This window comes from Falco naumanni, chromosome 2, assembly GCF_017639655.2.
Source record: "Falco naumanni isolate bFalNau1 chromosome 2, bFalNau1.pat, whole genome shotgun sequence".
Lineage (NCBI taxonomy): Eukaryota > Metazoa > Chordata > Aves > Falconiformes > Falconidae > Falco > Falco naumanni.
In genome coordinates, this window is record NC_054055.1 from 4,016,372 (window position 1) to 4,028,974 (window position 12,603).

The 12,603-nt window shown below is 50.8% G+C and overlaps 1 protein-coding gene across 1 annotated transcript in view; it reads right to left on the reverse strand.

The window, feature by feature from the left end:
- MAP6 (microtubule associated protein 6) overlaps positions 1-5,596 on the reverse strand; it is a 45,660-nt gene extending 40,064 nt beyond the window's left edge. Inside the window, exon 1 of the mRNA XM_040584384.1 lies at positions 4,793-5,596. Coding sequence (XP_040440318.1) covers positions 4,793-5,520 — 728 coding nt within the window. The 5' untranslated portion in view covers positions 5,521-5,596. The remainder of the gene's footprint in view (positions 1-4,792) is intronic.
- Positions 5,597-12,603: the final 7,007 nt, after the last annotated feature.

Here is a 12,603-nt window from a genome sequence, read left to right on the forward strand (position 1 = left end):
ACTGCTTGTTGGGATCCATTCTTCATTCACACCCACTCCCAAACCCAGCCCGGAAAGCAGACTAGGGACTGTTACAACAACTGAAGAGCGTAGATAATCATGTTCCCATGCCCAGGAACATGTCCTGAAACTTTTAATTTACTCATACAGGCCCAGCCTATGGATCTGACCAGAAATTTCAGAAGGCAACAGAAAATCTCCCACCAAGTTTGGCACACCAGACAGCACAAGCAGTGTTACCAAGTGTCTCACCAATATGAGATGTGTCCTCCACTGGAGATTTTCAGAAAAACATTAGATAAAATCAACCTAGATATATCATCCCCTTCCCCAGAAACAGGACGTGGACCAGATTACCTCAGGAGGTCCTTCCAGCCCTACATTTCCACAACTATAATGATGGAGTATGAATTCTCTGCCGTCATATAGCTTGCTCCAGCCCTCTTGTGTAGGCATCCCTCCTCAAATTACCTCCTCTGTACCTCAGAAAAATACACAGCAAGTCTCCAGCACTGACTCATTCATCTCTATAGCTACTACAAATTCTCATGCTCCACATCTTTAGTACCTCCAGGGCTTGAAATGAATGACAGAACATTAGCAACAGGCAATTCATTAATACAAGAGGCAGTCCAAAATTTTCCATTGAAGCCTTTCTTGTTTTGTTTCCTCTGATAGGAAAGAAATAGGGAGGGCGGGGGGAGTGAGGGGGTGGATATTGTTTTGGTTGGCAATATTACTTCTCTGGGGAAAATTAATCACCTTACTACTAATTTTGACAGTCTGCAAAGGGAGTGGAATTTCCCCTTTCCCTTTTGTAACTCTCTTCTTCAGGGAATAAAGGTAACAAAAAGAGAAGAATGAAAGGCAAGAAGGAAGAAGGGGGGGAAAAACTCACCCAGAACATCTAATTCTAACATTTTCCCATCATTTTCAAACAAAAATGGAAAACATTCATTCCTTCTTGCATTATTTACCAAATGTGCTTCTGAAAACATGTAGATGCAGTGCTTAAGGACATGGTTTAGTGGTGGACTTGGCAGTCCAGGGTTAAATGGTTGGACATGATGATCTCAAAGGTCTTTTCCAACCCAAATGATCCTATGATTCTAATTGTTCCATTTCCACTAGCAAATGCCACTGTCTGCACATTTTATCACCTACTTTCTCTGGTCCCAGACCTCCAGGGCCAATCCCTGCCTCCTCCATCCTTCAGTGCAGCAGGGAGAAGAGCTCTGCCCATCCCTTCCAGGAGCTCAGGGGGCAAAATGCCCTCCCAAGCACTCGAGTACCAGGCTCTTCAGGGCCACCTCTGTGTTCCATACAGATAAAGCTCTCAGTGATGCCACCAGATCCTCCTATGGGACATCTGAAAATTGAAGACAAGGTTCCATCCCGCAGCAACAGTTTTCCAAGAAAATGAGAAGCCCCTCAGGCTGGGTTCTGGCCCCTATCTAAAAGTCAGGTCAGTCACATAAACTTAGTACTCCTGCCCGCTGAAGGATGCCTTGGTCCTTACATGGTCCCTCAAGGTCCACAGGCCACCACAACAAGCAGGACTGCAGGGAAGAGGGGGATGAAGGGAGATACAACCTGCCCCTGTAACCCTGCTTGGGCAGAACATCTTTGGGGAGAGAAATTGAGGCAAGAAGCACCTCGGTACTGGAACCTGTGTCACACCAAAGCACACCTGGTAACAGAGGTGGCTTCCACCACCTCAACCCCAGAAGAATAACAGCAAACAGGAAAACAATGCCACAGAGTCCCCAGCCCTGGTGCACTGTGTGGGCTCAGGCAGCTCCTCTGCCTTAGTTCCCCTAGCCAAAGAGATATAGTCATAGGGCACTAACTGGCAAGCAGATGTCATCCATGCACAACTTGATCCCCTTCAAATTCCCTTGGTTTGCCAAAGGAATTTATTTGGGCACAGGTATGTAAATAAATCCAATATATAAATTAATACATAAAAATAAATGTAAGTAACATAAATACTATGAATAATATAAATACATCCCATTTATTCTGTAGGATCTCTGGGCACAGCAGACACGCACAGCACAGCCCTGCCATCTTCGAAGGCTTCCTGGTTCAAATGCTAATGCGAACTGCTCATCGATCCCTCGGGCTGGGAGCAGCCCCCATCCTCCATGGCCATCGCCACCAGGTATCACCTCTGCCCTGTAGGTCTGGGAAGACCTGGGAGGAGGTCACAGGCACATGGTCTCTGCAACATTCATTTGTCTTCGTGTGAAAAGGTTAGAAATGGGAATTTCCCTCCTTTAGCATGGACTTCTCCCTGATGACCTTGGGCTAGCTGCTTACTCCATCCCATGCTCTCTTCCCTCACCTGGCAATAATAGGGGGACAGAGTGAGTTTAAAAAACCTTACCGTTGTGCTCTTTGGTTTCACCATGGAATGGTTTCCCAGCCTTGGAGCATCACATTACGCTGATTTACAGTAGTGGCAGAGAACTGTAAGGAAATCTCTCCCTGCTCTGTGCTGCTGGCAAGCCTTCATCCATGCACAAGCCCAGCAAAGGCCACAACAGGCAAACCCCGTGTGAGTCATCCTTGCCCCTCTCATGCGAAAGGTCACTAGGAGATAATTTTGGCTGCTGGGTGGCCCAAAATGTTGCCCAAATGGGCTATGGAGTCTGCATCCTCGGAGATGTTTGGAACCCACCCAGGGCGTGAGGAGTCGGGACTCCTGTGAGCAGCAAGGTTCCTGATAGTAATAAGGATTTGGAGAATGTGGCTTTTAAAAAGAACGTCAACAATAAACAACACTTAAAAGATGCCTAATTTGAACGGAAAATGAGAACAATTAGCCACAACATCACTTATGCATTAATGAAGAGGTGCTTCTGTTCTCGGGCTGAGCGTCAGAGCAAACACTTCTCTTGCAATAATATGCTGCTAGGAAGAAACACATGGAAGTGGGAGAGCAGATGAGGACCCAAGGGGAAAAAAGAAGCCCTAGGGATGTCCTGAAAGCCAAGGAGCAACACAAGGAGGACTGAATCCTTCTAGTTCCTCTTAGATTTAACAACTGAGCAGACCCAACCCCTTTGCTTGGGGAAACCCAGCCCAGCCTGCACTGGCTGCATGAATTTGCTGGAGTAGACTGGAGGGATGGGAAGGTGAGCAATCTGCACTTAAACATGCAAGAAAAGAAGTCTAATTATCCTTTGCACCAGTGGAAGAGAGCAACACAGCTCTTCAGCTCTAGTCTGACCTTTCTGCTTTAGTCCTGCCATCATCAGCATGAGCCCAGACCTTGCAAGAGACCAGCTAAAAAGCTGAGTCTAATATCAGGGCTGGCCAGAGCACATTAAAGGATTGTTTCACTTCTGGAAAACCCTTTCCTCACACCCTCCACCCCTGAAAAACAGAGACCCTGAAAATCCCTGGCCATTTTCTCATATCTCAGCCAATCACCGCTGTCACATCTGGGTGCACTTCAGCCCACATCATTGTTCACATCCCCAGCAAGAGCCAGAGCCAAGGCCGAACTACAGCAAAAATCAAAACCTCACTGCTTGAACCATTTCCCCCCCAGGGACACGGGAAGGGAGATGACGGCCAGCTCCACCATGCCACGCAGTCACCAGGGGGACAGAGGAGCCAAATCCCAGCTTCATTTTAAATCTGCATGAATTGACCACCTGTTTGATGGCAGGGTGTCACCTCTAAATCTCCCTAGGGAAGAAAATCAATCATTCACAGGCATGAACAACTTGGCATTCACAGTGGTACGGGAAGAAGCAAAAAGGCTGCCATTACAATTTTGTCACAACAAACACCAGCTTTGCTCTCTGCCACCTCCACCCCGGCCTCAACAGCAGTAGGCTCTGCCAAAGAAAGCTCTGGAAAACACAATCACAGCAAAGCCTCCTTGCAAATGCACATGCAGGGCAGCCACCCCGGCACTTTTGTTTTGCATTCCCAACACATACAACTCCTTCACCCAGAGAGAAATAACAGCAGCATCTCGTGGGAAGGAGTTTTGCACTCTGAATCCCAAGCAGGGTCTCTTCCTGGGGTTAAATAAGGGCACCTCTTTCTAGCCCGGGGTGGAAGGATGATGAGGGGGACACAAGGACATGCCACCCGCCACCACACCGCGTTAAACATGGCAGCATCCAAAGGCTGCCCCACCCAAGCAGCCTAGGACGCCTGTCACCCGCATCCCGCTGCGTCCCCAGGATGCTTTGTCTCAGGGATGCTACTGGCCCAGGGTGCTACGTGGGACCCTCCTGTGCATGGGGCACCCCGCAGGCGCGTGGGGTCCTCAGGATGCAGTGATGGCAACTGGGATGCTGGTCCTTCGGGTTGGCTGCACCACGGCAACCAAGGATGCATTTGGAAAGGACCACCGGGAAAGGTGACTTGCACATCCCGGGTACACCACCCACGCGGAAAGCCAAGGTGGTGGTGTCTCTGAATTTTGGGATGCGAGACACACACACACACACACACACACACAAGATGTTCGAACCTGCTGCAAACCTACCCAACAAAAACAACCCGCCTTTTCACCACTTTGCACTGCACCTACCCTCGCCCCATCAAGGAGGTGGGGGTTTTTAAGGACAAAACCCCCACCCCGCCCCAGAGCAGAAGATCAGCACACGCGCACACACCACCACCCCCACACACACACACCCCCCACGGGAACGTCTGGAAGGCGCATTGACCCAACTCCCTGGGTGGGATGTCGCTCCTGGGGATGGGCAAGAGGGGACGGGGGCTGGGCTGGCGAGGGTGTCGGGATGAGGTGGAGGGGTCTCACCTGTAGGACGAGCTGACCCCCGCCGCCACCTCCTCCTTGATCTGCCTGTTGAGAGCATCGGCGGCCGCCCTGCCCCTGCCCGCGTCCAGCGGCTGCCCGCCCGCCTCCTCCGCCTTCTTCCTCCCCTTCTCTCTCCCATCCCCGGCCCGCATCGCTTTGGGATGCTCATCCTCCACCTCGGGGTCCTCCTCCTTCTTCTCGGGACCGGGCAGCACCTTCCTTCGTTTCTCCTGAGCTGGTTTCTCCGGGGACCCGCGGTCCAGGGCGAGGACGGGGGAAGGTCCCGGTTTGGGGATCCAGGGATGGTCACCCCGCTTGGGGATGGGCCAGGCACGGAAATCCTTCTGGTACTGCGTCTCCTTCTCGAAGGGGGTATCCGAGGGCTGGTACTCGCTCTTGGGTTTGCAGCTCGGCTCCGGCCGCTGCACCTTCCAGGGCTTGTAGTCGTGGCGCATCACCGAATCGGCCGGGGGAGAAGCGTGCGGGGCCGGGCCGGGCCGGGCCGGACCGGGAGCCGGCTCCCCCGCCGCGCCGCCGCCCCCCGCCGCCTCGCCGCCGGGCTGGGTGTCGATGGGGGCGGCGGGGCGAGGGGCGGGCGCGGGGGCGGCGGGCTGCTCGGTGGCCTCCGAGTATTTCGTGAACACGAGAGGGACGGCGATGTCCGCTTTATCCAGCTGGTTCCAGAACCGAGCGATGCAGCAGGCGCGGGTGATGCAGGGCCACGCCATGGCGGCCCCGCGCAAGGAGCGCACCCGCTCCGCGCCGCACCCGCACCCGCGGCCGCGCGCAGGGACGGGGCGGGGCGGCGCGGGGACAGACCCGCCCCCCGCCGCACCGGAGGGGGCGGGGCCTCGGGGGGGGGCGGGGGGAGGCGGGGGGGCACGCACGTGTGAGCGCACACCTGCCACACCCACGTACACGGGCGCGCACAGGCGTGCAAGACCCGCCCACGCACGCATTCGCACGCATGCACGGACGCACACATGCATGCACACGCGTGCAGGACACGCCCATGAATACATTCACATGCATGCACAAACGCACGCATGCACAAACCTGCACACACGCATGCAGGGTGCCTGTGAATACATCCACATACATGCACAGTTACATGCCTGCATGCACCCGCGTGCAAGACACGCCCAAGCACACATTCCCGCTCATGCACTGGCACACACATAAGTACACAGACATGTAAGACACACCCATGCAGGCATGCACATGCACGCACAATCACACACAAGCATGCACACACATGCTGGACACACCCATGCATGCATTCACAGGCATGCACAGTCACACACATGCCCACATGGAGGTATGCACACACATGTACAATTGCATACATGCACCAGTGTGCATACAGATATGTGCGTACATGAAACATGCACATACACAAACACGCACAGGCGCTTGCATGTGGATATATACACATGCGTACAAATGCATGCCAGCAGATATGGATACACGTGTCTTCACACATGTACATGCACACACATTCACACAAATGCACACTCAGTGTGCACACACATCTGCATGTGGCTGTGCACACATACCTGTGCAAAGACATGCACATGATCACACACATGCCTGCAATTATATATGCAATACACATGCAAAGACATATTTGAGCAGACATACATGCATGGACATATGTGTACATGCACTTTTGCATACATATATGCACACACATCTGCACACATGTACATACACAGGAATGCAAACACACATGCAACACACATCTGCATGCACACACACATATATATGCAAACACATGTGCACTCACACAGGTACATACACCAGACATGCATGCACACACATTTGCAGACTCATGCACATATACAAACAGTCATGCACTCATGTAAGTATATGTGCATATGCACACTCACACTTGCACACCCACCTGCACACAGATGTGCACACATATATATACACACATACAAATGCACACACAAACACGATTGTACACTCACACCTGTACACCCATGCACAAATGTGTGTACATGGATAATCATAAAAATGCACCCACATGCACACATGTGCACACAGATCCCCCCATGCATGCACACATGCACACAGCTGCAGGCATGGACACATACAGATATGAACACATGGACACACATGCACACATGTACAACTAAACATGGCTGTGCACACACACACATGCACACACATAGCTGTGTTCACACTAGCATGTACACATGCACACACTGCATATGCACACACGCATATACAAACATATGTACACACCTGCATGCACACACCTGTGCATGCACCTGCAAGCATACACATGCATGCTGCACACTTGCATGTGAACACACAAACATACGCACACATGCACAGACATGTATGCTCCCACGTGCATGCACACATGTGCACATGTGCACACATCCACACACAAGACATGCAAATGCATGGACATGTACACACAAGGACAATCACATATACAGATCTGTATGCACAAATGTGGGCACATACGTTCACACAAACATATTCACACAAGCACACACACATGCATGCAGAGCTGCATACCTGCACACATGTACATGGACATTCACCAGCACACACTTATTCTTGCACACATATAATGCACACGTGCACACACACATGCACACTAATATGTTCACACATGCACACAGTCACAGCCACACATGCACACATTTACCCGTGCCCTGGGTGCATCCCCAGCAGCGTGGCCGGCAGGGCGAGGGAGGGGGCTCTGCCCCTCTGCTCCCCTCTGCTGAGACCCCCCCACAGCGCTGCGTCCAGCTCGGGGGTCCTCAGCATCAGAAGGACACGGACCTGTTGGAGCGGGCCCGTCGGAGGCCACGGAGCTGGTCAGAGGGCTGGAGCCCCTCTGCTGTGGGGACAGGCTGGGAGAGCTGGGGCTGTGCAGCCTGGGGAGGAGAAGGCTCCGGGGAGACCTTAGAGCAGCTCCCAGTGCCTGGAGGGGCCGACAGGAAAGCTGGGGAGGGGCTTTGGGCAAGGGCAGGGAGCGGTGGGACAGGGGGGAATGGCTTGAAGCTGAGAGAGGGGAGATTTAGGTTGGACGTGAGGAAGAAACCCTTCCCCGTGAGGGCGGCGAGGCGCTGGCCCAGGCTGCCCGGAGCAGCTGTGGGTGCCCCATCCCTGGCAGGGCTCAAGGCCAGGCTGGACGGGGCTGGGAGCAGCCCGGGCTGGGGGGAGGGGGCCCTGCCCCTGGCAGGGGGTGGGACTGGCTGGTCTTGAAGGTCCCTTCCAACCCCAACCATTCTGTGGTTCCATGATGATTTTATTGTCCCTGCTATTACATCCAGTAGAATTAAAAGGGGTGATTATAATTAAAGACTTAGGGAACTCATCAGTATGTCCCAGGTTGTGCCAAACCATAGTTTTCTGAGGCCTCAGTGCACTGGGCATTGCTTTTCAGCACATGGTGTGTGTTCCTCTGCACCCACGTTAGATGTGCTGATCACTGTTAAGGCTGATTTTTACACTTAAAAGTGGTAAAGTGCACATGGCTTCTGCTGCACCACACTTTCCTTTTGCAGATGAAACCTTCAGCTCATCCAGGTCCTGCAGCAATGGTGGGAGAGTCATACCAAAGTTGTGCTGTGAGACCCCAGCCCTGTGTTTCCATGCTCTCTGCTTTTCAGACAGGATGATGACAAGCAGGTTTTTGCATCTGATGGACTCTGATATTAAAAAAAAACAAAACAACAACACAACTCTGGGAACAGCAACAAGGCAAACTGGAAAAGCATCATCCTGCAATGGTGACCCAAGGTCCGTAAGGAAGATGTGCAATCGAAGGATTGAAATGGGATCAAGCCTGCCGGCTAGTGAACCTCAAGGATCTGCTTATTTTAAAATATTCTCTTTAGTTTCATTTATCTCAAAGCTGCCGCGGTGACTTTTGAGGGTGTAAAGCCCATCTTGGTCTGTATTCTGATGCCCACAGAGGCCCCACACATGCTTGGGTGTTCACTGCAGAGGACATTTTGAATCGCTGTTTCAGAATTTGCTGCACTAAGAGCTGTTAGTGTAATCAATTGTCCTTAATATAACGGGGAAGTAATAAATTAGTGTTTTCCTGGTGGGTGCAAGCCCATGCGAATGCATTGCTGCAGCTCCCACTTTGGAGCTAAGGGGTGTCCCAGCTCTGCACTCAGCAGTGCCTTCCACCAGGGTTTGCACAGCACCTTGCACCCCTTTGGGGACTGGGGATTTCCAGGTGCACAAAGTGGTTTTGAACATTTCTCTGAGCTTCCCTCATCTGCGACAAGCCTGGGCTCATCTCACACGGAAACGCTTGGTCATGCACTACCCTTTTTTTTTTTTTTTTTTTTTTTTTAATAGGAAACGAGACAGGCAAAACTGCTCTATGAGGTTTTGCAGCATCAGGAGACTCTTCCCTGCTCTGCAGATACCAGGCAGACCTGGATGGATTTAGAAGCTGCAGAATTAAAAAAATTGCTTAGCATCTCCTGCAGTGAAATATATAGCTGTATATAAATCTTGAAGCATGGCCGCTCATTCACTTTCAGGAAACCACTATGGAAAAGTAAAGTCAAGTAAAATCCATTAGCTCTAATCAGCGGAATTGATTTGCTGGCTGTAAACCTCTCTCAGAGAGGATGTGAGTTAAATAAATAAAAATGTCTCTGTGTTTAAATTACAGCCACCACGGCAGAAAGCAGGAATAGCTTTCTCCTTCTCCAGCCTCTTCTGGGAAAAGGCCATGGCTGAGCATGACGCCACATGGTGGGATGTTGGGGATGGCCAAGGACATTGGTGTCACTCAGCAATCAGACTGTACCAGTCTGGGGCACAATCACCCCCAAAAGTTTGCATGATGCATGGGCACCATGGTGGGGTGCAAACCAGAGCAAGCCTGACATTTTGCAGGACCCAAAATCAGCATTGGCTTTGGTTAGACCCCAAGGCAGTGGTTCACTGTCCCACCTATGCTGGGATCTGCTGGCATGGAGGCAGGAAACAGCTCCAAGCATCCCTTGTGCAATGATAACCAGGATGGGTTTGGAGCTGATTAATAGGGGACCTGGTGAATCTTCTTCTCCTGGCATCCTCAGATGAAGCTGGGATGCCTTTCAGTCAAACTTAAGCTACTGGAGACCATTCTGGGACAGGATAACCTTTCCTGTGTTTTATGATGGCACGAAGAGCATGCTCACTGGCCAGACAACGTGAGCGGATACTGCCATCATACGAGCTTGCCCAGAGATATGTTTTCCTCTGCTGGATCTGATGATGAAAAGGGATCGGCTTGTTTTCTTGGACCACCAGCTGACATCTCATCACATGCTGTCTGCATGTGTTCTCCCACCCAGCCCTGTACACATGTATCCACCAATTATTGTAGGAAAAAATGTTATGGCGTTGTAGGAAGAGTGTGGCAAAGCTCCAAGCAAGACCTTACAGGGGGGAAAAGTGGCTTTATTTAGGAAAAAACCCCATATACAATCATAGCCATATCAAAGGGAGGCACCTGGCTCCAGGCTAATCACTGACCTCCCCAAAAGTGTCAGAGGAAGGGGACAGCAGCTCATCCCATTGCTCTCAGGAGGTCACCAACAAGAGCTGTAATGGACTGAAAACGAAGGAAAAAATCATAACAAGGCAGGGCTGATGTAAGGCCCATATCTCCTCAGGAGCCTTTCTCCTCCATTATAGAGGGACCCTGGACATCAGCTCCATGGGCTAAAGGTAGGTGAGACTCCAGCTCTGAAGCTAGACCTGGACCACACTTGGAGACCCCCCGTTGGTGTTCAACTCCACACTTGCCCAGATAGATGTAGGGAAGCTCTGTTTACCTATATTTATCTTCAATGGCACTGCTGCCTCTGTGTCCCTGCCATGGCAGGGTTGTCCCAGGCACTCACGCAGCTTTGCAGGATCTATCTCTGAACCAGTGATGCTTGTCTGAATTGCTCCTGTCTGCAACACATATGACCAGGGACAAGAGGATGTGACAACACTGCAAGTGGCAACTTACAGGGGATTGTTAGCAGCTTCTCACATCTTAAATCATTTTATAATCACAGACAATTGCTGGGAATGCAGACCTGCCTGGGGTGCTCTTGTTTTCCTTGTCAACTTCATGATTCATATGTGTTGGGAGGGTGCTTCAAGGCCAAATGGGATGGGAGCCAAAGAAAATCCATATCAGAGTGCTGCATAAAGAGAATAATTGAAGTGCATGAAAAGAAGAATTCAACAGATAATTGAAGTGCTCTAAAGGACATGAAATTCTATAATGAAAATCACTGGCGTAACACAGCCAGATTTCAGAAGAAGTGATTTTGCAATGGATAGAAGGGGGAGTAAAATCTGAAAGACTGTATTTTGAAATCATTTGCATGTAAAAAAAATAGCAGCAGGCAGAAGTGGACTTCTCTCACAGCCATTGTCTTGCCCACAGCTGGGGACAGACAAAGATCAAGCTTGGTGCAATGCTATCACAGAGATTTGGTGTGGTGGGAAGACCCCCCAGCAAAGAGGACCTTGCAGGGGTTGCACTTACTGTTGGTGGGGTGATGGGTCAGGAAGGAACGGGACTTACAGAAACCACTGGACAACTACCAAAAAGATACCTTCAGTTTCCTTCTGATGATTTTGCCCACTGGAGGGGAAATTAGTTTGGTAGGAAGCTCTGGGTGTACATATGGCTGAGAGGCTTTAGGGAAAAAAAGGGGGTTATGTATGATTAGAAGAGAGGAGCTGTGATCTGGAGAGATCATGGTCTACATGTGGTGTGGCTTCAACAAGGGACCTGCTTCTCCTGGCAGGGCAAAGTGGGAGAGCTACGCAGTGTCCTGGCTTCCCGTACATGTTACTGCATTGCCCCTTGCATGCATCCCTTCAGGTCCTCTGTGTTAGGCTTTCTCAGCCCTGATTCTGGAGCTTGGCCAGATCGCTGTGTGCACGCTGCTCCACTCGTGAAGTCTTGTGGGCATGCCCCACCATGCTGATTTGCAAAGCCTACAGCTCGGTGACTCAGGTCTTTATGGGTTCCTACTCATACTCAAGAGCTGGACATTGATCAATCAAGTGGCAAGGGCTGCTGATAAAGTGATTACAGAGGATGACTTATTGAGGGATTAAAGGAATTTACTGTTCCCAGACTAAGGGGAAGCCACAGGAGATTGGATAAATGGCTATAAATACCTGAGAAGGGAAAAGCCAAGGAGAATGGAGTTGGAGCTGCATCGTGAGCCATGTGTATGAGTACATAAGTATGGTCAGAAATAAGGAGAAATGGTGAGAAACCTGCAAAAAATGGAGAAAAATGAGGTTTAAAAGCCATAGAGGTGACAGTTAAGTGAATAAGGGTAAATTAAACATCAGCAAAATTTATCAGGAGGTGCTAACGTGGGACTTAAGAGATTGCTAGTGATCACTGCTGGGTGGTCCCAGAGGTTCCTGCCATGCCTGCAGTCAAAGCTCAGTGATGATCTGTCTCTGATGCCCCCAAGGAGAGCATCCACCATAGCCTATCCATAACTGAAACCCAAGTCAGGAAAGAGAACAAAAAGAAGGAAAATGTAAAAGTGACCAGAGAAGCATGCGGCTCCATGAGAAATTAGATGGGCCTTTTGGTGGGTAGGTCCTGACATGGAGAGGTTCATCTAAGGGCCAGTGAGCTTAGCCTGAAATCTCTGGGAGCAGAAAGCTTCCCACATGTCTGGGTGTCCCCAGGGCTCAGGTGTGACCCTTTGCACTAGCAAAAACCAAAAGAGCTCCCTGGCATGGCCGGGCTTCAAAAAGGAAAAGATTGCAAAATGGAAAATGCCTTGAAACATCATCTGGAC